Source organism: Phialemonium atrogriseum, assembly GCF_030411735.1.
Source record: "Phialemonium atrogriseum strain 8032-3 unplaced genomic scaffold QBC33scaffold_13, whole genome shotgun sequence".
Lineage (NCBI taxonomy): Eukaryota > Fungi > Ascomycota > Sordariomycetes > Cephalothecales > Cephalothecaceae > Phialemonium > Phialemonium atrogriseum.
In genome coordinates, this window is record NW_026848150.1 from 540,057 (window position 1) to 565,823 (window position 25,767).

At 55.6% G+C, this 25,767-nt stretch overlaps 8 protein-coding genes across 8 annotated transcripts; 4 read left to right on the forward strand and 4 right to left on the reverse strand.

Annotated features, from left to right (window-relative positions):
- The first annotated feature begins 1,713 nt into the window (after positions 1-1,713).
- On the forward strand, positions 1,714-2,380 carry QBC33DRAFT_539315 (uncharacterized protein). The gene is made up of 2 exons (XM_060427981.1): positions 1,714-1,907; positions 1,978-2,380. The coding sequence occupies exons 1-2, from the start codon at positions 1,733-1,735 to the stop codon at positions 2,082-2,084; spliced, it is 282 nt and encodes a 93-aa protein (XP_060283351.1). The 5' UTR covers positions 1,714-1,732; the 3' UTR covers positions 2,085-2,380.
- Positions 2,381-10,190: 7,810 nt separating this feature from the next.
- QBC33DRAFT_79191 (protein PNG1) lies at positions 10,191-11,909 on the reverse strand. The gene is made up of 2 exons (XM_060433072.1): positions 11,181-11,909; positions 10,191-11,097 (listed from the first exon to the last, which is right to left on the reverse strand). The coding sequence occupies exons 1-2, from the start codon at positions 11,714-11,716 to the stop codon at positions 10,221-10,223; spliced, it is 1,413 nt and encodes a 470-aa protein (XP_060283352.1). The 5' UTR covers positions 11,717-11,909; the 3' UTR covers positions 10,191-10,220.
- A 2,806-nt stretch (positions 11,910-14,715) lies between these two features.
- On the reverse strand, positions 14,716-15,999 carry QBC33DRAFT_79264 (uncharacterized protein). Its single transcript, XM_060433074.1, has one exon. The coding sequence runs from the start codon at positions 15,870-15,872 to the stop codon at positions 15,054-15,056; it is 819 nt and encodes a 272-aa protein (XP_060283353.1). The 5' UTR covers positions 15,873-15,999; the 3' UTR covers positions 14,716-15,053.
- A 127-nt stretch (positions 16,000-16,126) lies between these two features.
- On the reverse strand, positions 16,127-18,861 carry QBC33DRAFT_578436 (WD40 repeat-like protein; the record flags this gene model as incomplete). Its single annotated transcript, XM_060431061.1, has 2 exons — positions 16,127-17,784; positions 17,841-18,861. The coding sequence occupies 2 exons, from the start codon at positions 18,859-18,861 to the stop codon at positions 16,127-16,129; spliced, it is 2,679 nt and encodes an 892-aa protein (XP_060283354.1).
- Positions 18,862-19,149: 288 nt separating this feature from the next.
- QBC33DRAFT_79232 (nicotinate phosphoribosyltransferase) lies at positions 19,150-21,205 on the forward strand. The gene is made up of 3 exons (XM_060433073.1): positions 19,150-19,662; positions 19,740-20,853; positions 20,916-21,205. Exons 1-3 carry the CDS (start codon positions 19,467-19,469, stop codon positions 21,052-21,054), a joined length of 1,449 nt encoding a protein of 482 aa, XP_060283355.1. The 5' UTR covers positions 19,150-19,466; the 3' UTR covers positions 21,055-21,205.
- Positions 21,206-21,346: 141 nt separating this feature from the next.
- On the forward strand, positions 21,347-22,548 carry QBC33DRAFT_79282 (thioredoxin-like protein). The gene is made up of 2 exons (XM_060433075.1): positions 21,347-21,777; positions 21,866-22,548. The coding sequence occupies exons 1-2, from the start codon at positions 21,639-21,641 to the stop codon at positions 22,396-22,398; spliced, it is 672 nt and encodes a 223-aa protein (XP_060283356.1). The 5' UTR covers positions 21,347-21,638; the 3' UTR covers positions 22,399-22,548.
- On the reverse strand, positions 22,480-24,450 carry QBC33DRAFT_570101 (major facilitator superfamily domain-containing protein). Its single transcript, XM_060430562.1, has 2 exons — positions 23,978-24,450; positions 22,480-23,914 (listed from the first exon to the last, which is right to left on the reverse strand). The coding sequence occupies exons 1-2, from the start codon at positions 24,144-24,146 to the stop codon at positions 22,698-22,700; spliced, it is 1,386 nt and encodes a 461-aa protein (XP_060283357.1). The 5' UTR covers positions 24,147-24,450; the 3' UTR covers positions 22,480-22,697.
- Positions 24,451-24,742: 292 nt separating this feature from the next.
- Positions 24,743-25,353, forward strand: QBC33DRAFT_559270 (uncharacterized protein; the record flags this gene model as incomplete). Its single annotated transcript, XM_060429956.1, has 2 exons — positions 24,743-24,988; positions 25,114-25,353. The coding sequence occupies 2 exons, from the start codon at positions 24,743-24,745 to the stop codon at positions 25,351-25,353; spliced, it is 486 nt and encodes a 161-aa protein (XP_060283358.1).
- Positions 25,354-25,767: the final 414 nt, after the last annotated feature.

Genomic DNA, 25,767 nt, shown 5'->3' on the forward strand with positions numbered 1-25,767 from the left:
GCATGTCGTGGGACACATCTGGGTCCTTTGATAGACGCCGGCAAATCCCACTGCAGACCCGCCCGTCTCGCGTGCTATCTCAATAACCCCAAATTCATCAAGCTGGGGCACAGGCTGGGGTACGAAACCTGATCTTACTATGTTACATAGGTATGTACACTCTCGCCTGTCCCCTTTTCTCCTTCCCTATTGATCCGATTCCCCAGCCTTCCCGGCCCCGGCCCATCACGTCAAGCAGCGCAACACCATTATCACGCGCTGAATAGTGCCAGCACCTACCACTGATCTGGGAGAACCTTGTCCATCCACACACAAGCGAAATATCGGCTCCTACGTCTGCAGCCACGCCAGGATTATGAGTACGTATCTGGCCTGGCCTTCGGTCTGAGACGAGGGCCATGAATCCGCTACTCCCATCAAAGAAAGATTTGCAACTACTACGCAGTAGCCTAGTAGTTTCAGCCAGCCATGAATTTATACGCCAAAACCGCATCCATTATATATATATATATCTGTAGAAATTCGCCATCCCGGGGGTTGGGCACTTCACCAAATCGCGGTTATCGTGGCAAGTGACTCCTGATATACTCCGTACGTACGTACTTGCCATGGCTTGCCATCCTCCCCCAGATAGTAGCGCTCACGGCAGGCAGGCAGGGGTCTCGATCTAGGCAAAAGCATCATCACAACCAGTTACTACAGTACCGTCCACCCCCGTAGATGCCACCCTAGCTCCCAAGATGCTTGAAGAGCGGCCTCCCCCAAGACCCGCTCCACCATCCCTGGCTTTCTCCCATGCTCATCGCAGGAATACCCAGTCTTCGTACGAGAGTACGGGATACGCAGGTTCTCCGCTCTCTCCAGGAGACTTTAGCCGTGCAATAGTCCGGGTTGAGACCGAACGGGAGCCCAAATAGCGGAAGTGTGTGTTTGTAACGTGATTGGAGCTTCGGCCGTCCAACTCGAAACTTTGGTTCTGCTCCACCTTTTCGCTCCCTGCGAAAGAACGCCCCGGCCAATCACATGGTCCAAGTGCCTCTTTCTCCTGTCTTGAAACTCTTTCCACGCTGCCAACACACCAAGTAGGGTACCTATTTAAGTTAAGCTTACCGACTGCAGATGGGCTGAACCACAGAGGGTGGGTGGCTGGACAGACTGCGGTCGAGCTTCCGTGCATGGTGTCGCACAGAGTCTAACGCGATCCACGAGGTGCGCTCCTTCAGTGGTCGATTGGAGCTCTCAAAACAGGTCGAAAACACAAGCGGCCACCAGCGCCAGCCCCAGTGGCGACTCCAACGAAGGTCTTGGCTGGCACAGCTGCAGTTCCAAGGCTGGAGCGTGAGCAAGGAGGAGATGAGCCGACTCCTCTTTGCCATTGTGGGGGTAATGCAACCTCGTGTACGGGGTATGGAGACAAGGCTCACCAATCTAATCTCCTAAGCCGCCAGCTTATGGTCAGTTTCAATGCATGCAGCAGAGCCCTGCAACGTGCAGGTAATCCCAGGTCGAGGACAGCGGCGGCCCTGGAGGTTTCCAGGCTGCAAGGTAATCACCGTCACGTCAACGACAAGATAGCGACATACTTGAAATGGCTGTGTCGGCCGGCCTTTGAGATGTAGATCTGTGAACATCGACCCGGGATTACCGTCTCCACTGCCAAGCTAACAGTTCGGTTTCCGGCCTGGCTGGGCCTATGAATGCTCCCCCCCCCCCCCCCAAGCTGATTACAACTATGTATAACATCCGAGCGAGCCACTGGCTAAGGCTTTGCCTTGCTGCTTCAGGCCTGGCTTGGACTCTGTGCGTTTGTTTCCTTGCGTGGAAATGCCTGTTGGTTGATGCGAGAATCTATCATCTTAACCCCGCATTGCTGTCCTCGGGAGTAGGTTCTCCATCAATACAAGAAGCTGCCCATGCTGTTAGGTGATGTATGTACTTTGATGCTTGGATAAAACATGTCACGAACCGAGTACCTACCAACAGCTGCACAGGCAATGGCTACAGTCCCAAGAAAGAGGCTGCTCCGACTCCTCGAGAGTCCAATACTCTTTGCCGGTACCAAAAGCAATATAGCAAAAAGTTAGACCCACAATACTAGACCATGGAGATCGCCGAAAGATCACCGCTCATATTAGAAGTAGAAAAGTGATTGATCTCGCTCGATGAAGCCAGAGATAGCTTTAAATGTGCCCGCCGCCCTGGTAAGACGTAATTGGCGCCAACATGACACCGACATCAAGCTGCAGGTTTGGCAGGCATGTGTTACATTGACATGGTCATGGTCTCGAGCGTTGGCATCTGACACGCAGCTGGCTGAAAATAAAAAGGACAAGGCTGAAAGCTAGGCTACGGAACCCGGGCGCCACAATGAGGCTGCGGCGACGGCCATACTTAGCTCCCGGCTCTGGCCGGGGACCCCTGTTCCCACCCGTGCCAGCCCTGTCAATGGACCCACATGTCCCCAGCTTGCACCCAGTTTTGGAAGGATCCCTGGACGGATATCTCCTCTTGTGTTGGATGATCCCCACATGGAATAGTGCACTCTCTGCTTCCTGTGGATATGTACAGTTCCCCCTGCAAGTCACAGGCATAAAACTCGTGCATGCTTGCGTGCATCTCACTTTGCTAGCCTGGCGCCGATCAAAGATGCCTTATGCAGCTTTGAGCTATCGAATAAACTATAAGATCCTTTTCTTGAAACGTCTGAGCGAAAAACGCGGGTTGGATTAGCCGATTAGGAAAACATGGCCAGTCTTGCCGACGTCAAAAGGGAAGCTTCACAATTTATTTTCCTGGGCTATTCCCCGATTGATCCATCACGGGATCTCAATTCCTCTTGGGGAGGGGCCCTGCATCAGCAGCTTTTTTCTCTGCAGCTCATTTTGCGGCATCGCAATCAAAATGTGGACCGCTCCAAGTGGGCTCGCTGGGTCAGCGGACCGCAAAGACCAAAAAAACCACACGCTCTTTGACCTCTGGGATCAATGGGACGGATCGTTGCCGTTCTAGCATTGCAGCTATCGGCGGTAACTTCCATGTGTTGCGAGTGGCAAGGGGAATTCTCCGATGAGATTGTTCGTGCTGTGCAGGTAGAGAAAAACTACTAAGCTAGAGAGAGCTCCTTCTGGATTCATCGGATTCAACGGCCAGCCTCTGTCACACACCTCCACGACGCGCCTAGCATGTGTTTCTGAGCCGCCGTTACATTTGTTGCAGAGAGGCGGGATAAAGGAGGCCCAAAGCGCTGAACCTTAATATGGAAGCTGTGGGAGCACGTTACAAATTTGACACCTGCCCGCCCGGCCAAGCCAATGAGCTACCCGCTTTGATAATAGTAGTAACCCAACACTGCCCAGGTTACCCAACAGACGACCCTTTCGTCGTATTTCCCCGCGACAACTCCAGGTCCGGACCTGGCCGGGAAACAGAGAATGAAAAAGTTTGGTAGCGTTCGTGCAGAAGACCCTTTTTTCCAATTCCCCTCTCCTTTTGTCTCCACCAATCCCTCCCTTCCTTCCGCATGGACTCTGGCCCATCTCGACTATGCCAGTAGCCATCCATCTCAAGGCTCTCAACCCCAACTCTGCCGGTGTTTCACCGTTATGGAATCCCATTAGAGAATAGAGCGTCCCATTGCATCCCGGCTGCGGCGGGAATAGGATGCAAGCACGGTCCCCGGTAAATAGCGGCGTCCTCCGGCGCCACACAGGGCCCACCTTCGGAGCATGGGAAAATGGGACGTAATCATCTGGAGAATGGGAGTTCGAAGTCATGGCTTTTCGTTGCTCCATTTGGGTCGAGGGTTCTCATGCATGCGTAGCCAGGGACTTCACCAACGCCAATTGCTTACTGGAGCATCATAAAATCACGATGGAAGAGTCGGCGGCATCTCCGGGGCTATGATATACCGCAGTAGGAAAACCGTGTGGAGATCCGGCGTTGAAGGCAGGTGGGATGAGGCACATGTCTCGAACTCGGCCGATTCCTTGCCAATTGGCCAACGGGAATGCATCAAATCTAGAGCTCTCCGACAAGGGTTCGCGAGCGACGCGCTCAAAAGTGTTTGGCGACTTGCAGCAGCTGCATCATGACGCGTTCGTGCAGCATGCAAGCAGTTACTCCTAGCGCTTGGCAGGAGGCTGGGGTTTCCCAGTTACTCTGTCGAGAAGAGCGTAGCGATCCTCGAGGTATCGACCATCGACCGAGAAAAGCAGCCTCACCCGACAATACGCATGTAGTCTCGCAGTACGGATGTACGAGTTAGACCATTGCTAGCTAGAGCTTGAGGATTTCCTTTCCGAGAAAAGTAAGAAGAGTCTCGCACACCGCAGTCCTAGTTTGGCAAGTTTATCTGACACTCACTGTGCTTCCTCTAGCCTCGAGGTAGTACCGGTGGATCGTAGGCGCCGCCTCATGCAAGTGCTAAATCAAGTCACTTGTCAATCTGATTCTTACCACAGTACAACTCCGCTTCTATTAAGATGAGTTTGAAACGCGCTCGCCTCTGTATCACCGACTTGCCGAGCAAGCTTTTTCCAATGATGCAGAGTCTCAAGCAATGTCTAGCCAAGAGGCCTAACTCGAATTCCGACACTTAGCAACTCGTCATTGCTCACCCAGAGCTACCTCTAGGCATGCATTTATTCATAGCGCCACTAGTCAGGTAATCGGCAGGCCATTTTGCCAGCCAAACAGGGATGTAAGTGGCAATTCGAGGTCCGTCGGGCGATGCGATTGGCTGGGAGCCAGCTGAACAAGGTGCCAAAGAACCCGGCCAGCCAAAGCGCACAGAACATGCTCATACCATTCAGGATTCAAGGGATGGCGCGGGATCTGACCAGAGGTTGATCTTGTCGGCCGCTCCCCGAATCGCACAATCGTGCCCAGTTCCCCACAGAGTCGCAATGAACCAGATCTGACGGTTATGTATAACCCGCTGGCACGTCGGAAAGAAAACGAAGGGATGTCTGTTCGCCGGCTATGATTGAAATAGGCAGTGTTCTTGACCACTGACTGGCCGGGCCAGACCAGGATCACGAATTAAGGCAGAGGCCCCGGTGCAAAGAAGCGAGCTTCATCCAGAAACGCTGGTCACCCAAGTTTCAGAGGTTGCGTGTCTTTTTACCTCTCATCATAACATGCAGACACCCGACCAATCGATCGAGCCATTTTCCTGCTGTCTATGCACGATGACTTGCCATTCTGAGGTCATGGAGATCGAGCGACAGCTGGATTGGAGAGCAAGAGTGGCACCCAATTCATGCCGTCGTCGTAGTAGAAATAAAACCACTTTACGCGTCTGCTTCAGCTCAATAATACCATCGCGCCGCTCCAATGCAGATGCTACCAGGAGCTTCTGCAAGTCGCCCCCTCGGCGCCTCGGCGCGACGGTAGCAACGGATCTATTTTGGGCTTTGACCCTTCCAGAACTCGAGCGTAAGAGCGATCAGCAATCCTGCACCCCATTAGGAACCTTGCAATTAGTTAACCGATAAACAGGCGCCAGCGGAGTGCTACACTCCAAATGGCCCCTACACGTCCATCCCATATCCAATAAGCCAGAAACCCCAGGCTGCGTCCCCCGGCTCCGGTGGGCTTTCATCTCCGGATGGAATCGCTCTCAATTCTCCGACTGGCCGCCGCCGAGACCCTGTGCCGCGCCCCCGCCCGTCGACTCTTATCGCCTGTGCGGCGGGGTGCGTCCACCAAAATGAGCTGACCGGTTCATCTCCACCCCCTTTTCCATGCCGTCTGCCGTCCCATCCAAACCCCTTCTCGGAGAGTGGTCTCGATTTGCCTGGTTTTCGAACGAGAGGAACCAAGCAAAGACATGCTAACCAGGAAACTATCTGGTCGGGAGGGCTGTGTTTCCGATAGGCTAGGCAACTGGAACTGCAACAAGTGCAGGTATGCATACATAATAGATCTCCTCTGACGGTTTGCTTTGAGCCAAGGAGCCTCATCTTACTGCTGCGACGAGCCAAAACCGGGGTCTCACAAGAATGCTTCTCTGGACTTCAGTTTGGCATCAGGCCTTATTAAACGTGCACTCTCCCGCAACTCACGATACTAGTAACCCAAGTCTAGAATGCAACATATAACCGCTCCTCGAGCATGCTAGTCAAGATTTCGTCTCATCTAACATGCTGGTCCAGGGCCCCCCTTACCACGGCTGAACATGGTCAGGGGATAACCTAGTCCGTGGCGTCTGTCGTTGGGCCAACTGAGCAAGCCTATTTGCTCACCCTTCCGAGCCCCCAATGGCTTGTGGTTTTTTTAGTCAAATATCGACGCGAGCCGGCGTGGGGATCGACAGCCTGGAAAGGTTTGGGAAAAAGCAAAAAAGACATGTTCTTCTCGCTCCGAGATTGCGCAATCCGGCTGGCCCCCGCGCGCCACCGATCTCTGAGTGGGCGTTGAAAACCCAGCCCAGCAGGCGTATACCGTACAGCGGCCCTATATAGGGAAAAGGCCATGTAAATCTCTCTCTCGTGTATGCGTATCGCGACTGATCAAGTTCAGTAGTGAACCGACCGTCGGCCCTACCAGGGGGGTTGTGTCAAAAGTTCAGCCTTTGGCCAGCCGATCGCCGACTTCTTTTTGCGGTAATCTCATCTCGCCTCCGCGCGGTGCATGCTCATTTTGCGGCCCGACCGTTGAGCAGCAAATTGAGACGAGAAAGAAAAAGTTGTGCGCAGTGCATAATAAGCTTGACCCCCGGTCTCGAAAAGAACCCAATTTCAAAACATGCAGAACCCAAGGGGTCAGTACCACCGTGGTAGTTCCACGAAGGCGTGCAACGGTCCGACAAGTGTCTCTCAACGGCAGCCTCCTCGCGGTCCGAGACACACAGCGGCTTCTTCCCCATCCCGCCCAACGTGTGTTTCTATCTTGCTTTTTTTTTCCTCTTCGTTTTTTTTTCGTGAGACCGTTCCACCGCACGTTCATGTCCATGTCTTACACCTCCTTTCAGTCGCACCGAGCGCACCGGGTCACTTCCCATTCCCCCATGTGTGTGACTCGGCCTGTCGGGGCCCTTCTCCCGCGCCCGCCCCGAGCCATAGCGGCCCGACCACCCCCTCCTCCCCCCAGTCCTGCCGAGGCGAGGTCGGATGCCAACGAGGGCGAGGGGTAGGCCGTGCAGACCGGGTGCTTGCTGCTGCCGCCGCGAATGTTGAGGCCTGATTTGGGGTTTGGGGAACAGATGACGTGTCGGGGGGCGGTGGTCGGGTACATCCAGCCAGCCAGCCAGCCATTTCTCCCTCTCTCCCGTTCCCCAGCGGGCCACGAGGTGGGTTGTGACTCGGCCGCCCCTCAAAGGAGAGTCGGCGTTCAGTTAGTGACAGCCCGTCTACCTCTCCGCTCCCCGCAGCGTTGGTTCGGTGCTGGTGTGGTGCCTGTTCGTATCCGTCGACTCGAGCCCTTGCTTGCCGGCCGGTCGTGCTCCGAGACGGCGCCCGGGTGGGCTTAGGATGGGTCTGGTTGGTTTAGCATACCCTGGACTAGGTCTCTGACCATGTGCTGGCCCTGGGGTCAAGTCCTCGTAGACAGGTCTCGGGCTGGAACTGTTGTGATGAACTCTCTGATGCAGGGTGAGACACCAGGGGGCGGGCTGTATATATTCTGATCCCGTAGGCTCCATCATAAAGGAAGTACGTCAATAATCCATTTGCATTCACAGCCACTACTCTCGCTCTTATGGTCGCCTCGTGCAAGTCTCGCCACCGTCCCGTATCTATGTATTGTTGGCGTGGACGCATCCATCACGGCCGACAAGTCATTGTCTCGTAGTCGAGACGGCATTATGGTATTATCGGCGAGGCCCGCACACTGAAAAGACTGATTGCCCGCCGGTGGGTGTCGCACATGGTCGTCCGATGCCTCCTCCTACCACGAAGTGGGTGGCTACGCATCACATAGAGCAGAAGCTGAAGAAGACCCCGTGCACCGTCGTGGAGGAAGAGCAACTGCGAGCAAGAGATTTGTCTTAGACACCTGGTCCAGACGCCGGTTATTCAGATTCGGAGGGCGTTGTCGTTCAGCATGCCGTCTCCCGAGATGGGAAAACATCCAGGAGTTGCAGCCAACAAAGTATTGTGTGCGTCCAGGCCACATGTTCCATGCCTATGCGGGGAATAGGGGTTCCTTGGGAATGAAACGGAACGTATGAAACCCGCCCATGTGTTGGAGCAAGACATCGTGAGGCCTGATACATAGGAAACGCACTTGTGTTCCTGACTACAGAGAATATGCGTGCAGGCTTATACCATGCTTATGAAACCAGCTGGGGTCAGACCGGAGGCCCTTTCAGGGAGGGAGATGCTTGTAGAGACTAGGGGCAGGCTTCATCGATCGAGACTGGATTCCATCACCACTTGACTGCGGAGGGTACCCACTCCCCCGAAGGAACACATGTGAAAGCATAGGGAATCTAAGGGAATGGTCTGGGTGTGGCAGGGGGTGGTGCTGGGTGCTGGACACAAATTGATCCAGGGGCTGCCAAAACAAAGGTTGTTACCTGTGGATACCAGGGGTTCACCAGCCCGAAGCAGCAGTTGAAATCTGGTGCCCAGGCCCCATGCCATTGTCGACCCACACATTGGAGGAAACCGTCTAGCGGTTGCGAGTTAAGTAGCCAGGAGTGTATATCTGTGTGATATAGACCGCGAACAATGAACTGCCGACAGGTATGAAGGGGTGTCTACCTGCTTACCGGCCATGACTGATGGCTGCCGGCGTCGAACTCCGCTTGGAGGGGTTATGTGAGTAGAATAAGGGTCCTTGACTTATCTCGAGGCCATCCATCATGTTTAGACGGGGTTCTAGCAGGCGAGGCCGGACAAAGAAGGGGGGAACATCCACCCCAGTGGGTGGCCGGGCAACAAGAGGCATATGCCGGCCGCACACTATCGAAACCCAACAGGGGATTCTTCATCCGCCCTGGGGTACGTCCGTAATGGCCAATGACATTGACGTTGCCCTCGGTTCGGAACCGAACCGAGGGCGTGGGTACCCCACGATAATCGGCACGTGGCGCGGGACTCAAATGATTACCAGCAATGTATGGATGATATCCGACTTGTTCTCGGCTCTCCACGATAAGATATTGAGGGGGCAGCCGAATACCTTATAGCAAATGTCGGGCGGTAGCTGTGCAATACGATAGGGGTCCAAGCCCGAAGCGAGAATCGGTAGTCGAAGACGATCGACTAGCGCCGCGCTGTTGCTGAGCAGGCTGTTGTTGGCACAGAGACAGCATTATAGCCGGACCCAATGCCCGGCTTGCTTGGCGCAGCGAGGCAATATATATCGACGGCTGTCCGAACCCGGCAGCTTATTCTCTGCCGTCCCATCTCGCGTACTGACCCTCTGAGAAAGAGAGACAGGACTCGAGTTTCAAAAAAAAAGGGGAAAGAGGAAAGAGGAGAGCGAGAGTGCAAGTGCACATCAACATGTATCATCTATTTTAGCTCCCTATCTGGGAGCACGTGCTGTCGTTTCGGCAATGGAAGCATCGCTGCTCTCCATTACAGGACATTTCTCACATCTCCATGGGTCATCTTGACGTGCTTCGCAGCCCATAAGCCCATTTGAATCACTACATGTGGATGATCATCAGCTTCATGCAATCCAAGCACATGATAAAACCTCTCAACGCCTTTGCCACGGGCCGATATGCACCGTGTCCGCCCCCCTATCCAAAGCAAACATGTGTTTCTCCTCCCACCCCTAGAACCGTGACAGCGCCGGTACCCAGAATTGCGGGTGATGATAATGACAAAGGGAATACTGGTAGAGCACCTAGATACACTCCGCGACTCGATGGATGCGGGAAGATATAAGTTGTATGTGAGCAGAAGTACAGAAGAAAAATGACGCTGTGTCTATGCTGGTTCGTTCCGGTAGGTGACGACGACGTCGGTAATATTAAACATGGAATTAGAGAGATCGACGGCCGATTTTTATTTCTCCACCGCCGGTACGATGAGGCCGGTCGAGGACTTGGCTGGGCCTTGCCGGCCACGGGTCATGATCGGAAGAGGCCCCTTCATCATAGAGTCGTTCCTGGAGCCGAAGTGGATCACTATTGACCGTGGTCGATGGGTATCTTTAAAGCGCAGCTATGAGTTGTTGACAAGGAACGTCAACGACGAAGCGTAAGATGCTCAGCGTCGAACTGTAGTATGCCGTATTAGCTAACTGGCGGCTGAGATGGCCGTTCAGGGAAGCGGAGGCCCCTGGGACGGGTCGTGAGGGGGCTGGAATTGTTGATGTCGCATTCCATTCTCTCCACGGGCAGCGACCCATTCGGCGTTGCCGCTCTGGCGACCAGGTTGCTCAGCAGGCAACTTGGTATCGTCATTCGAAGCCTGTCCACGCCGACCGTTGCCGCTGCTGCTTGGTCCGGCAATGGGTGACGGGACAAGCTCGGTTACTGCTTGGGTGATGGAGGCGACAACGTAGCTGCGTAGCTCGCGGTCCTCCCGGGAGTCCTCCTTTTCTAGACGGAAGCGCTCATCCTTGCCCATGTTGGCACGGCGAAGGTTCTTGATCTCCTGCATTATGTAGAGAAGGACCTCCTCCGGACACCGGTTTCGCTCGTTGTATTGCTCGGATTTGCGGACATAGCGCCGGGTGACGTCGGTTGCGCCGTCAATGGAGAATGCGATGCAGTACGTCATCTTCTTGCCCCAGCCCTCGGTGTATAGCCGAGGGTTGTCCCAGGCCTCTTCGCAAGCGTCGACGTGGATCCACCGCTTCTGGTGCTCCGAGTACACCTCGGTCCAGACGTGGTCTTCGGCATTCCACACCCATCGCACACGGCCGCCGACTGCCCGGCAGAGCATGCTGAAGCAGTTCGCCCACTCGCCGCATCGCCCGCGCCGCGTCTGCAGCAAGCGCCAAACGTCGCTATACCGCGGAAAACGCTCATAGGCTCCGCAGTTCGCGCTCGAGCACCGGTAGAGCTCAACGCGTAGCGCGCCGCACGCGTTCTCCTCGGGTGTCGGGGCCGTCATGCCCTGGGCTATCGTCGGGGAAATACATACGGGGCATGGTGGGTTATTGACCCAGGTGAAGAATGAGCGTTTGTACCACCTGAGAAGTGAATATTGGTCAGTATGTGTCTTCAGAGGGGGAGAGCGAGGAAGGAATTGGGAGCAACAAAGAGGCCGACGTACCTTAACAATGCTCGGACCACACAGTCTTGGTATCCCCATTCCGGTTTGCGGCCGTCGCCCATGCTCTCTGCTTGTGCTTGAAGCACCTGGTTCTCCTCCTCTGCCTCGCCGTAGATCCTATCCAGCGGGATGACCTGTAATGCCTCGTCGAGGAGGCCCGGGTTCTCGTACTTGGTGGGTGTTAATGATAGCGAGATGAGCATGTTCCTGAACCTCTGCGAGTCTTTATCGTGCGCTGCGGGAGGGCTCGGTATCTTGGGTAGGTTTCGGAGTGATGAGTACGACGGGGGCGTCATGTTCGGGCTTGCACCATGTGATGTCGACGGGCGGCCTGATATTGGCGTGGAGGGTGCTCGTAGGTCGTTGGAGGACGCACTCTCTCGCACTGATGGAGAACCTTGTCGTGATCGCGACTGGCTGAGCTCGTTCAATCGCTTCGTTCGCAATAACTGCTCGAAGCGTAGCCTAAGATCGTGCGCCCATTCCTCCCCATAGTCCTCTTGCCCCGGCACCCCACTCCCCCGATCGGCAGCCATGGTGTCGTCGAAGGTGAGATGGACGTAGAGATGGAGCGAGTCGAAGGGGGAGATATCTCCGACGGTGCTCTCCGGGCAGTCGCGGGACCGAATGGTGACGGTTATTTCTGGGTGAGTCGTGCCAATGGTCCTGGCCTTAAATGGTGTGTGGATTGGTCGGTAGTCGACGCCGTGGGTGATGATCGTCGTCGTCGTTCACAGGCGTGGTCGCCCGGCGTTGGTGTCGGCAACTTACGGTCGTCGAAGTCGATCTCTGAGATTCCGCTGGCAACGGAAACAGGCGACGCTTTGCCTGTTGGCCTCTCGTGGGGAGTTCGCCTAAAACTGGCTGATGTGGTTTTTCCCGTCTTGGGAGTCCAGCGTTGCAGCAGGCTTCGGGTCGTCGCCTAATTGTGGGTGGCCGGCATTTGCTCGTTCGTTTCTGGTCGCGGCGCCTTCTTCTTGACTTGACTATGCCCTCTCGTCGTCCTGTCTCTGCGCCTTTGCTTGATGTTGTCGTCGGCAAGCCAGCAACACTGCCGTATGAAGGAGCGGATACGGTTCGAGGTGGGTTGATGGTGGGAAGTCCTCTCTTTGGTAACGGGATGGATTAGAGAGGTGGACTGGCAGGGGGTGTGCAATAAAATGCGGAACTGCGATAAAAGTTTCAGGGAGCTGGCCAGCAAAAGAGAGCCTGTCGGATGGCGAGTAGTGTACGTACTTCGTCTGCTGATTCTACCTAATTGCGTGGACAGCCCACCCAAGAAGGAACGAGCGACAAGGTATCCTCGGGGCAGAGAATGGCAGTGGAGGGTACCTGACCAACCAAGCACTTGCGGTGGTCTTTGCATTCGCTTTCCCCGTCGCTCTGCGCGAGGAGCACGTAATGGATTTGCTACGTACCACCACAGTGCAGATTGGGATCCGGGGTGGGAGGGGTGTCGCTATTGCAACGATGAGGGGAACACACATCCGTACGCGCGGCCTGGTCCCAGCAAATGGGAACGGTTGGCCAATCACGGCGCATCAGATCACATTTGTAGCTTCTTGGGGCCTTGACCTGTCAGGATACAGTTTTTTGAGGGTTCAGTCAGCAACGGTCGTCTCTTGTTGCGCTCTTTCCTTAGAGGTACCCCGTCTTACACCGAGCCGATTTTCTACCAGGCTTTTGCGAACAAAGGCATTCACCTGGAAAGAGGTACAATATGGACTACGTGTTGTAGTACGATGTGTACGGCGTAAAATAACCATACAGTACCTACCTAGGTAGTCCGGGTATCCATGGCGGCTAACATCGAGTCCAGCGAACGAACGGTACATACCTCCATAGTACGCATACAGTACTTACCTACGCAGTACATAGGTGGCGATGCTTCCGCGGTGGCGCTGTGGCTGCAAGCCAAGCAAGCGGTCCTGCAACGGCTGCACTGCCATGATCAGAATGGGTCCCTCCATCTCACTTTGAAGGTTAGCCCTCGACGGATAGATCTCACACTTACTTGTCGTGTAGGTAGGTAGTTAGGTATTTATGTGCCTGTACCTGATCTCCCACTTTGAGTCCATCGCCCTTCTTCACGTGCGCTTTCTTGGCCCATCGCCGGCATAACTGGACCCTGGCTTGGCTGGGTGGATGGAGGATTTCTGGATGTAGCATGCAGGTCTCTCGAGTCAAGAGGGGACAAAACGAGGCTGAGCCCTTTGCTGCTCCCTTTCGCCTGGCTTTTGCCTGATGTTGCTGGTGGCTGATTCGACGCCTGACCAATGGGAAGCTGAGAGAAATGACGGTGTCATTGACTGAATCCAACAACCCGGCCACAGTGCACTTGGAGATTTGATGAATCGCCCAACTTTGTCACTTCATCGAAGAAGCTACATGGTTTTTGAAAAGGAGCCTCAACTGCCTCACAAATCCAGCTCGAGGCCCGACGGAAGCCTGGAAGAATGTCGAATGCCCCCGTCGTCGCCATTACTTTTCTGAGACCCTGTCAACCGCCCATTACGCCTCCCATGCTAGTCACAGTGTACGCTGGCTGTACCTTGGCCTCCACCTACGTTGTAGGCTTGCATCTGTCAGATGACGACTCAGGAGGCAAGAGTCAAAACGGATATTCGTAGATGCTCACGGCGTTAGGTGGAATGTGGACTGTAGCCTTCTTCACTACCATCTCACCATTCAAAAGCCTTGAAACTCCTGGACTCTGTTGACGTATGCTCAGCCTTCCTCAGCTGCTTGTCCGGGGACGTAATTTTTGAAAGTGTCGATCGCGCATCATCAACGGCAATCACCGACACTGTGTGTTCTTTGGAACCCGTTGTCACTGGGTAGTTCGTTGGGGGAGTGTCTGTAGTATCTGAAGGATTGCGCGGCCTCCGCGTTCCTTTATTACTGGCTTGCGCGTTTCCGCTTAATCGCTGCCCCCACTTTCAACATCGTCTGCCCTTTTACTAATCCGTATGTATTCCGTGGTTTTGACTTCGATGTCTGGAATAGCCTCCTCTGTCGTCTTGCACAAACAGTCCCGCGAGCATGACACCTCTTATGGCTTTGGATTTGTCGTCAATACTATGGGCGGATCTGTCGACGTTCAACCTCCCACCAACCTTGCCACGAGAATCCCCCATGCGGTGGTGACCCGAGAAGAGCGAGCAATACCGTTGCTAAGACTGGTGTCTCGGTTCTAGCGACGAGGGGACTATGTGTAAACTGTAGATTTCCTTATCATAGATCTGCGGCTTCTTTTTTTGATACCTAAAGATACTACTACTACCGCTGTTACCAGTTCCTGGAGCGTCAATCACCTGCATGGCCATCTATTTATCCTATCTGAAAATTAGACTTTCTGATCTATCATCTATGCCTCGTGTCTGCGCAGGCCCGATCCCTGTGCCACGATGATATTGGACACGATAACTCGCTCGTCATGTCTGAATACCTGGGTCGCAAGAACTGGAACGCGTTCTCCCCGTGCTGCTTGCCGACTACCGAGAAGCCGCTCTCACTGCTTTTCTTTCCAACTTGTTTATTGCGCCCCTGTTTGATCTAAAAATTAACACGACGACCGGTTTTCGGTCGCCGAAGGTTCCACAAGGTTGATGAACTTGCGTGGGTCTGCTTGGAGTCTGCTCCTATTTCTGGCCCTGCGAGGTGCTTGCTTGCGTCGACACATACGAAGCACCAAGCCGAGAAGCAACGCCTCCTGATAACGTCTCGGATAACATGAAATGCACATCGGCCTCGAGATGCTCCTTCTCTCCCTCTGCCTTCAGTCGGCCAGTAATCAATACCAGACAGCAGTCGGGCCAGACAATGACGGTCGGTGCGAGAAACCCTCCCGAGTGACGTACTTCAAAAAACCCTTCATCTCCTGTTCCTGTGCCGATGACAACTTTCCCACGGGTGGTGGCTGACGCGCGTCTGGCTCTCGCAATCCTCGCTAGTCGGTTCAGCACAAAAAAAAATCCCCCGCCCCTTGCAGAACACGCCCACTGCCGCGTAACAGCCTATTCGAGCCTGCCTGCCCATGCCGTCCCCATGTGCGTGTCTGCCCTTACTCGTCGTAACGAGAGAAGCACTGTATTTGGACGTACGTACGACCCGCGCGCATGCAGGCGGAACCGTTCCAGACTCCGAGGGATGGGTGGGTAGGTAGGTAGGCAGGGGAGACGGAGTAATGGGCCGTAACCTATCTATGGTCCCTGGACTGTTCAGGGTCCGACTTTGTCGATCCCGCCATAATCTTGGGCATTCATTCATTCTCGGTTGTGAAGCCGAGAGCGTAGACAAATTTGTAGGGTTGCTATAACCCATCGGTTTGAAACACGCACGGGATGCTCGGGACTCGCACGCGTCGCTGTCTTTAGTAAAGGGGAAATATATATAAATTATCGTCACCGTAGGTCGAGACCCTCCCAGGTTTTGGGAAAGCCCCGCCCACGGCAGCAGAAACAAGCATTTGGCAATGAAAACCGGTGAAGATACAGGGGGATCCCCGTGCCGAAAGCAAGTCTCGAGTTCAAGCGAGGGGCGTTGAGGGGAGAGAGTGCGAGACAGGGCTCTTACCATCGAAAGGTAGAACAATCCCCAGAACGACACGCAAGCGGGGGGCAAATGATACGGAGACGGGTGTGAAAGACCCTCCGAGCCCCAACACTGGCTGGCAAGAATGAAAATGTGCATGTTTGTCTCCGTCGGCTTTGCCTGGTCATCGCAGAGTGATCTTGCAATAGGCCGCAGGCTGCCAAGACCTCGAGAAAAAGGGGGGTGGGAGGGAAGGAGGGAGAGGGGCAAAGAGATATTGTCACGGGAAAGACGTCCACAACCTTGGACCAGGACGCTCAGAAGACGTTGAGCGATTTCAATTTTGAATCAACGCATGTAGCCTCGTTCTCGCGACACTCTCTAGTCCCACACCGTCGGCGCCCACAGCCAGGTCAACGCTCCAGTTCGCCTTCTCCAAAGTATCGTGGTGGGAGGTCCACCTCCCAGATTGGTCTCTCGACGAGTGCGACCTCTAGCGGGGGGGACTCATCAGGGCCAACCCCTTCGTGCTCCACATCGGCGGTCCCAAGGGGCACAATGCCCAAGATCGACCTGTATTTGTACGTCTGCCACCACGGCGTCCTCTCCTCCCTTTTCTCGGCACCTTTCCCATTGGCTTCCTGCTGATCCCTCATCAGCTGCAGCTCGCTGCCACCCATGTCCTCGTCATCGTCGTCGTCGTCCTCGTCGTCGTCGAGCCCGCTGCCGCTCTGCTGGTCATCCGCCTCTGCCATGTCTACCTCCACCCACTGCTTCTTTTCCGCGTCCAAGACCATCCGGACGTTCTGGGGCACGCGGGAATGTTTCTCCATCTTGCCGCCAGCTCCGCTATCGGTGCCGTTTCGCTTTCGCTTCGTTCCCTGCCTTTTCTCGCCTTCCTTCATGGAGGATACCATTTCCGGGGTGAGATCCACAGACAGATCTAGCATGCACAAGTAGGACACACCGTAGATCCACACCCTCGAGCCCTGCCACAGAGCGCCCTTGACGAGGTCCCGGGTTGCCCGGAATTTCTCGGGAATCCTGACGTAAGGGTTTCGCCGCGACCAATCCGAGAGGGCGCCGCGTAACGGGTTGAATGTGAACAGCTCCCTCGAAGTCGTGATGGCCAGGAGGGTATAGTCATCAGCCTGAGGCCCGCCATTCCGAGCCACCGACCCGGGGGTCTGACTTGAAAATGACAGACAGACCGGCTGGGCCGAAAGCCTCGGCATTAGCGACGCCCTGGGATTACGAATCCATTGCGGGCCTTGCTCTCCGGTCTGCTCATCATCCGATGAGTCCTCTGACGACGCAGAGGAGATTGCGTCGTCGTCATCCTCGCCGCCTTTTCCATTCTGTTGCTTGCTCCCAGGGCCACGCAAGATCCAGGTGTCGATGTACCCTGCCAAGTCGGTGACGGCGAGCATCTTACTATCGGCGGAAAATGCAACATGCGAAATACTCCTGTCGTAGGTCCCGAGACCACCCAGTAGAGTGTATTTGGAGATATCGCGCCGTAATCGCCTCAGAGGAGAGGGCCGTTGGATGGTGTAGGATGGACCAGCCGCTGACTCGACGGTGACGATCTGCGCAACCATGACCTTGCTGCCTTCTTCGATCCAGCAAATACAATTCTTGTCGGGTGAGATCTGGACCTTCGTCGCGCCACGGCTGGTTGCCAGCACGTTCGCTTTAGACACCTTGAACGAGTCCCCCGGTGACTGGGGGAGGTCAAGTTTGAACGCCTTGACATCCGAGGCCGTCGAGACCACGAGCAGAATGCCATCTTCGCTAATGGTGGCGGACGTGATGTTCGATTCTCCCTTTACGAGAATCCGGCCCAGCTTTTTATGATTGTTCACCGGATCGGGTTCCGTGCTGCCCTTGAGCGCCTCCTTGAACGGTTTGGGAAGTTGCCAGATTTGGACCTCCCTCTCCCACCAGCTAATCATTAGCCGAGCCCTCGGGGCGCTCTGTAGCGGTGCGGCTTGAGGGAGATGAGACAGAGCTCTATGATACTCTTTTCCAGCTCCTCGGAGCGGCAAGACAAGCGGGGTGGAATCGGGACCTAGAAAATAGTCAGAATCGGCCGTGGAGCGAACGTTAGACACCTGGGAGACTCACCTCCGGAAACGACCACGCTCAACCCTTCCCCTTCGAACGAGGCCATGGTCTTGACATCATGGCTGTGATACCGGCGATGCCAGACCTTGGTCCAGCGGCCGGCTTGTCCAGGCATCGTCTCGTAAAGAACTGTCCGCCTGTCCATACCACCGGAGATAATTCTGGAGCCGTCGGAACTCGTGGCCAGACTCAGAACATCCTGTGTGTGGCTCTGAATCCTTTGTGCCTGGGTATATGTCTTGCCATCCCAGATGCAAATCTGGCCCGTCGAATCGCCGGACACTATATCACCGTTCCGTAGGCATTTCAACGCCCAAACGATGATGAATTTTGAGCCGCTACCGTTGAGATCGGATCCAAGGGTCATATGTCTTATTGTCGCGCCGTTCCGGACGTCGTAGGCGCGGATCGTGCTATCTGAACAGCCAACGATGACGACGTGTCGAGATTGGAAGGTCATGCTGACCATCTTCACCTTCTTGGTGGGGGTCTTGAACATGGCTCTTTGGAAGCGTAGGTCGTCATCCTCGATCGAGTACATGATAAGGCTGCCGTCGCTGGTGCCCGCGATGAGCTTCCGGGTTTGGTTGGGGTTGGTGCCTCCAGACGAGAGGGGCTGGACAGCAAGGCACCAGATGTCGCCGTGCTGCCCGCTGGCATGTGTCTTCGCCTGGGCCTTCTCCAAGTCCCATTCTGTGATGGTCGTGGTGTATCCAATGCTGAAGAGCCTTGATTTGCCGTGGATAATCTTCCCATCGGCTAGCACTTCGTCTGGTTCGGTGACCCAGACCAGGCCATCTATGCTCCGGTCTTGGCCTCCGGGTATGACAAGTTCTTGGTACCATATGCCCTTCAGTGGGTTCCAGATTTCAAGGTCGCCGTTTGCTCGTCCGACAGCGAGGCGGACTGCATGCCTATGCGACCCCTTCTTGACCGTGGCAGGAAGCGAGGAATGTGAGAAAGCGACAGCATTGATGGTAGAGGCAGGGTAAGGAACAAAGCGGCAGCGATGGACGTCCATGGTCGCTGGCTTGCAAGCTTGTTTCCTTCTTTCTACTGCCCAGGAGATGCAATTCTCATTGTGAAAAGCTGCTCTCCGGGCCTTGGCATCTGGACATGGATTTATTTTCTTTGAGGCTAGAATTTTTTTTTAGCTTGCAGGTACGGAGGTACAGTACACACGGTACGTACCTGGACCTCAGGGTGTTTAAGTGGGGGTTGTGCACGTGCCATATTCTGCAGGGGGAAGGCTGCCCCTCCATTTCAAAGACCAACAACCCCACCAAGTTTCTATGCTGCTTCCCAGTGTTAGCTCTCCTACTTCGGAGATCAAAGAGTCACGCATTTCAACTCAGGAGGACAAAAGGCCGATTCATCCGAAGCCAATTGCTTCCAAATTCACAAGATTGTGAGAGATTGGGCAAATTCGCCAACATTTCTGTTGTCAATACTGAGCTTCCTGCCTAGCTTTGTCAGTCGAAAAGCTCAAGGCTGTCTGGGAGACAGGGAGGGACCTGACAGGTTCAAGACAAAAAGACTCTCGTGCTTATATAGCCTTGACTTCCCCCACCAACTCTTCTGCCTCTCGGCTATATAGTTGTCCGTCAGGAGTCAAGGTTGGCCGTGATGGATTTCAATAGCTCTTCTCCCTACCCTGAGGGGGTTATCTCCTTCCTCGATACGGATCTGTACAAGTTGACGATGCAATGCGCCGTTCTGAAGTACTACAAGGACGTGCCTGTCACTTACTCCTTCACCAACAGAACCCCGGAGAAGAAGCTCTCTCGCAAAGCCTTTGTCTGGTTGGATGAGCAGATCAGAAGTACAGCCTCTATTTACTCGTTCCTCGGGTCGGCCTGTGGTGGCTCCCGTTTGCTAACACGCTGACCTTCGCTATAGAACTCGGAAACATCTCATTATCAACGGAGGAGCTTCGATATCTGAAGACCCACTGCCCATACCTGACACCCGCCTACCTGGAGTTTCTTCAGGAATTTCGCCTGCGCCCAAGGGACCAAGTTGGCGTGACCTTCCATCCTGCAGGAGAGGACACAGGGTCAGAATCTGATATCGGCGATGTCAATATCGATATCAGGGGGACGTGGTCGGAGACGATTCTCTACGAGATCCCCATCCTGGCGCTGGCATCCGAGGCCTACTTCAAGCACATGGACACGGACTGGGACTACGAGGTACAGGAGGCCCAGGCATTTGAGAAGGGAATGCGCCTGCTCGAAGCTGGCTGCGTATTCTCGGAATTTGGAACTCGGCGGCGTCGAGACTACCACACCCAGGCGCTCGTGTTCAGGGGGCTCACCAGGGCCAGCAAGGAGGCCGAGAAACGCGGCCTTCCGGGCAAGCTCTCCGGAACCAGCAATGTCCATCTCGCCATGCGATTTGGGATACCACCAGTCGGAACGGTCGCACACGAATGGTTTATGGGCATCGCTGCCATCATGGGAGACTACAAGATCGCGTCTGAGGAGGCGCTGCGCCGCTGGGTGGGCTGCTTTGGAGAGGGCGTACTCGGGATCGCGCTGACGGATACATTCGGCACTCCCGAGTTTCTCAAGGCCTTCAGTCTGCCGATTCGATACTCCAACGACGACCTGCCAAAGTCTAACCGCAAGCCGAGCATTGCTGACTCGTTCACCTCGGCGGCTGATGGGACGGCAGGGGGCCAACCGTCGACAACCAAAACATATGCCCAAGTCTTCACCGGGGTCCGCCAAGATTCGGGCAACCCCACCGGGTTTGTGAAGGTGATGCGCCGTTTCTACGATGAGCAGGGAGTCAAGGGCCGGAAGGTAATCGTCTTTTCAGACTCGCTCAACATCGAGCGTTGCCTAGAATACAAGAAGGTCTCGGAAGAGGCTGGCTTCCAGCCCACGTTCGGTGTCGGAACCTATCTCACCAACGATTTCGTTCACAAGAGCACTGGCAAGAAGTCGGTGCCGCTCAATATCGTCATCAAGCTGAGTTCAGCGGCGGGGAGACCTGCCATCAAGATCAGGTGGGCGCCCCCTCTGGACAGTGCATTGCGTGGGAATATGAGAACTGATTATTTGCGGACAGTGACAACATCGGAAAGAACACGGGAGATAAAGAAACCGTAGAGAAGGTCAAGCGCGAGCTTGGATATGTCGAGAAGGAGTGGGAAGGAGGTGACGAGACGGCGAGATGGGGGAAAGAAGGCGACGCGATCCAGTCTTGATGTCGCCTTGTCTCGAAATGGTTTGGTAAAATAGAGGGAGCATTTGCATGGCTGTCAAGTGTACTGGGGAACATATTCTTCTGCCCACTTTGGTATACCATACGCTTTGTATTGGTAGACGTTAATGGGAAATCTCATTCCCTCAGGGCGATGAGCAATTATTTGTCACACCGTACTGGAGCGTCCTGCCCTCTCTTGGTTCTATGAAGATCTGATCCTAGAGCTGATATCGCGTCTCCCGTCAACAGCTTTTGCCCTAGCACGTAACACGGGATATGAAGAGGCTCAACGTTCTATCAGCCTATCGATCGACGTCATGCATTGCATGAGATGGTGCAATATGGCTTGCGTTACCCTCTACCCCGCTTGCTGAGTGATCTTCTTGGGTGGATCTTTCCGATAAGCTGTTGCAGTTCTGCTGACGAAATGCCTCCATCGCAGCCCGTGAAACGGCATACATAAAAGCAGCCCAAGCTCGTGTATTTGAACAAGAATTTCGTCTCATTCCTCACCCCGCCCTTCATCATCCCTTCCTACGACGGCACGAATCCCACCTACACTCATTATCAAACACCCGTAACAAGATGGCTCTGCCACCCAAGTTCAGCGCGTTCCGACTCACCTTCACCGGAGCCAATTCGGCAGCCCCGGCGGCACCGGGCCTGGCGGAGCTCCCCCACACGATCGAGCTCTTCCTCGACTACGTCTGCCCCTTCTCAGCCAGTAAATCCACCCCGCGCATCCCCCCTCCCAAAATGCCTCCCAACCACTAACTGCCCCTTCTCCCCCCTCCCCCTCCCCAACTACACAGAGCTCTTCAACACAGTGTACACGCGCGTCGCCCCGCGCATCCGCTCCAGCCCGGCGCTAGCCAGCAAGGTGCAGATCATCTTCCGGCCGCAGGTGCAGCCGTGGCACCCGTCGTCGACGCTGACGCACGAGGCCGGGCTGGCCGTGTCGCGGCTGGCGCCCCTGCGGTTCTGGGACTTCTCGGCCGCGCTGTTCGCCGCGCAGGCGGCCTACTTCGACGTCAGCGTCGTCGCCGAGGCCCGCAACGCCACCTACGCCCGGCTTGCCCGCCTGGCCGCCGAGGCGACGGGCGGCGCCGCGCCCGAGGATGAGGTCCGACGACTGCTCGAGATCCCGGAAAAGCCCGCCGCCGATGGGGGCCTTAATGTTGGGAACGCGGTCACGAATGACCTCAAGGTGGTTGTTAAGATGGCGCGGCTGGTCGGGGTTCATGTGAGCCCGACGGTGATTTTTGATGGTGTGATCGCGAATGAGATTAGTAGCAGCTGGACTGAGGATCAGTGGATCGAGTGGCTGAACAAGAATGTTGCTTAGGGCTAGCGAGAGACTCGTGTAGGGACTGGCGGTTATGGTCATTTGCAAGGCGGACAATCTTCAACCAGCAACTAATTGTTGGGAGCTGACATATATTATGTTGTGAGCACTACATTCGCCTCGACATAACCTACCCAACGTATCCCTCAAGATAGAGTTCATATGCCCACCCCCTAGTATACTATTACCTCTTAGGCTTTCGCAGCTGCGGCCAACCACTGTTCATTCCTCCTTCCTTGACTTGAAAACGCTCAGCGAACTTGAGGAAATCGGGTCGTGGCCGAGACGGTTAGACCCGCTTACAATGACAAGTCCCACCTCGCCATTAGGCGCCGGCACTGCTTCCCCAACGTCCACAGCCAACCCCAGGCGCCCAACACGGCCGTCAGGCCCGTGCAGATGATCATGGGCCCGTACTCGGACTTGTAGCTCGACACGTCCCCTCCGCCCCATCCGCCGCCCCCGGCGCCGAGCAGGACGCCGCTGACGGGCCCGCTCAGCACGAAGCCGACGCCGCGGCCGCCCATGAGCATGCCGAAGACCATGGCCGTGTCGCCGCCGCCGCCGTCGTCGTCGCCGTGGCGCCTGCGCATCTCGTGCAGGATCCCGCTCCAGGTGGCGCTGAAGCCGCCGGCGAAGAAGCCGTAGGCGACGCTGAATAGGGCCAGCACGGCAACGTGGCGCGCCATGCCCCAGAGCAGGAACACGGCCGCGGCGCTGCCGGCCGAGCTGATCAGGATCACCGTCGTGGCCGCGAGGCGGTCGCCGAGCAGGCCGTGCACGAGGCTGCCCGGCACCGACGCGAGCGAGAAGACGGCGAGCAGGACGGGGCCCGTCAGGTGCGGGAGCCCCAGGGACGCGGCGTAGGAGGCAAGGTAGGTCGACGGCATGAGGTAGCCGAAGGACTGGACGATGTTGCCGGCCTGGAGCATCCAGAAGACGGTGTGGCGCATGAAGGAGAAGGACAGGGCTGGGCGTCTGGATCGGTTGTTCGGGCCAGCCCCGGCTTCTCTGGGCTTGAGGAGGACGAGGAGGGGGAGGGTCATGACCGCCGAGGCCACCGCCCACGCTAGAAGAGTCGAGCGGAGGCCGTAGCGGTCTAGCAGGGCGGTCATTAGGAAGGGCATGACGACACCGACGAGGCTCTTGGCCGCCCACATCACGCCGTAGGCGAGGCCTTTCCTCTCGACAAACCACTCGTCTAGGTACAGGCTGGTTGGGCTGAAGAGGAGACCGCATCCCAGGGCGTAGAGGACGCCTTGAGTGGCAATGAGCGCTGCCACACTGGTGGCGTAGGCCGAGCTGACGAGGCTTGCCAGCGTGACAGCTAGGCCGAACGGTCCGCAGAGGCGGCGCATGTGAGGATATTTGATCAGAAGACCGGACGTGAGTGGCATCATGAGGTACATGATGCCGATCTGGGAGGTGCCGATGGAGGCAATGGCGCTTGGGGAGGCACCGAAAGAGTTATGGACTGTGTAATACTCCTGAAAGATGCCAAAGGCTACGGAATATCCTGCAGAGAAAAAAAGTGAGCAGACTATAGCCGCCAACAAACTGGACGGTTCCTCGGCCTCACCCCATACCGGTGCCTGCATGATGGCACAGCCAGCCAGGACCAGGTAGGCGGCTCTACCATGGTCTGTGGGAGGGAGAGTCTGCGACTGTTCGGGTTCCTGCTCTCTTTGCTGAGGAGACTCTCTAGACCTGGAGAGCTGCTCCAGTTGCACAAGCGACGCGGCTGCCATTGAATGAACAAAGCTTTGGGCATACAGTATAGAATAGTAGAGTTGAATTGATTGGAAATGGAGCGCTACTTGGTGGTCCTGGCTATCCAAATATATTCAGCACCATTTTTGTCGATCTCCTCCGACATCGCCGACTACAGCGTGGCGAGGCAACTGAACGATGGTCCGGACGAGTCTAAAGACTGGGAGCAAAGGATAAACGGGAAAAGGGAATTGAGAATGGAAAGAGGGACCAGATATGCCTCGAATCTCAAGGTTTTTTGCTCGACTCCCCAAATGTATTTCCCGTTACTACTTACTAGCGAGATGTTTCAAGCCACTGTCAATCTTGGGAGCGAGGTGGCGGGAAAGAGGACCAGCTGCCTACCAGCTGGCACTGACACTCGTACATCCTAGCCACAACACCCAACCCCACCAACACTCAAGGCTGCCAAACTTGCAGCAAACCCTCAGCCTCGCAAGCAAACCTGATATCCATCCCACCTACCTGGTAGCTCTCAATCTCCCTTCCCAGCCAGAAGAGAAGAATCGGTCACAAAGCACGGTACCTATAGAAAAGCCCCCTCCAGAAAAAAACCTCCCCACCCCAACAGACCATGGCCGACATCGAGATGGACATCGACGAGCCCGTCGGCGGCTCTCCGCCGCCGCCCAGCGCCAAGGTGGCCGACATGCAGACGCACACAAAGGCGACAGCCGTGCGCTCCATCGAGGGCTGGATCGTCATTGTGACCAACGTGCACGAGGAGGCCGCCGAGGAGGACATCCACGACAAGTTCTCCGACTACGGCGAGATCAAGAACCTGCACCTGAACCTCGACCGGCGGAGCGGCTACGTCAAGGTCCGTCCCCCTGCCTTGCTTTACCTTTTTCTTCTTCTCCTTCCCCCCCCTTCCGCTCTCCCAGACATCCATCCCAACACCGGTCCCCATTTTGCTGACATTTTCCCCAATGAGGGGAACTCCAGGGCTACGCGCTGATCGAGTACTCGACCCTTCAAGAGGCCCGCGCCGCCATCGACGGCGCAAACCAGACCAAGCTGCTGGACCAGACGATATCGGTCGACTTTGCGTTTGTGAGGCCCCCACCCGGCGGCAAGGGCGGTCGCGGCGGCGGTAGGGGCGCCCCGCGCCGCGCCCGGAGCCGCAGCCGCAGCCGGAGTCCGGGCGCCCAGAAGGACGACGACGGTGATGATGTTGTCGAGTGAGGGGTGGTGGTTGGAAACGGTGCGGGCAATGCTGTGGTTAGGGGACGGAGGTGCAAGACGGGCTGGGGAGAGAGAGAGAGAGAGAGAGACCATGTCGGTTTTGTGGATCTGACAGACCCTGGGCAGACTCAAGGCCTTTCTATTGTTACTTGAGATGCCCGTCTTGGCATATCCGTCATGAGACAGGAAATACGCCGATGTGTCGAACCAGAAGGCAGAAAAAGGACACATCGGCATCGTTCTTCTACGCTAAAGAGGTGAGAATCCATACTGTCTCCTGGCGTTTTCTGACCTTGCTTGCTAACTCTCTCAGTGTTAGCCTTGTTGATTTCAAAAGTGGTGACTTCATGTTTAGTATCTGGCGTTGTCCGGGTTATTCTCACGCAGAGACACGCCGACGTCTCTTGTATTATT

Excerpts from the sequence above, each read along its gene's own strand:
- QBC33DRAFT_539315 (XM_060427981.1), top strand. The coding sequence starts at position 1,733 with ATGTATAACATCCGAGCGAGCCACTGGCTAAGGCTTTGCCTTGCTGCT. Across the intron at positions 1,908-1,977 it reads TTCTCCATCAATACAAGAAG|CAACAGCTGCACAGGCAATG; the intron begins CTGCCCATGCTG and ends CCGAGTACCTAC.
- QBC33DRAFT_79191 (XM_060433072.1), bottom strand. The coding sequence starts at position 11,716 with ATGGCTGCCGATCGGGGGAGTGGGGTGCCGGGGCAAGAGGACTATGGG. Across the intron at positions 11,098-11,180 it reads GTGGTCCGAGCATTGTTAAG|GTGGTACAAACGCTCATTCT; the intron begins GTACGTCGGCCT and ends TTCACTTCTCAG.
- QBC33DRAFT_79264 (XM_060433074.1), bottom strand. The coding sequence starts at position 15,872 with ATGCACATTTTCATTCTTGCCAGCCAGTGTTGGGGCTCGGAGGGTCTT.
- QBC33DRAFT_79232 (XM_060433073.1), top strand. The coding sequence starts at position 19,467 with ATGGATTTCAATAGCTCTTCTCCCTACCCTGAGGGGGTTATCTCCTTC. Across the intron at positions 19,663-19,739 it reads GTTGGATGAGCAGATCAGAA|AACTCGGAAACATCTCATTA; the intron begins GTACAGCCTCTA and ends CCTTCGCTATAG. Across the intron at positions 20,854-20,915 it reads AGACCTGCCATCAAGATCAG|TGACAACATCGGAAAGAACA; the intron begins GTGGGCGCCCCC and ends ATTTGCGGACAG.
- QBC33DRAFT_79282 (XM_060433075.1), top strand. The coding sequence starts at position 21,639 with ATGGCTCTGCCACCCAAGTTCAGCGCGTTCCGACTCACCTTCACCGGA. Across the intron at positions 21,778-21,865 it reads CGTCTGCCCCTTCTCAGCCA|AGCTCTTCAACACAGTGTAC; the intron begins GTAAATCCACCC and ends CCAACTACACAG.
- QBC33DRAFT_570101 (XM_060430562.1), bottom strand. The coding sequence starts at position 24,146 with ATGGCAGCCGCGTCGCTTGTGCAACTGGAGCAGCTCTCCAGGTCTAGA. Across the intron at positions 23,915-23,977 it reads CATGCAGGCACCGGTATGGG|GATATTCCGTAGCCTTTGGC; the intron begins GTGAGGCCGAGG and ends TTTTCTCTGCAG.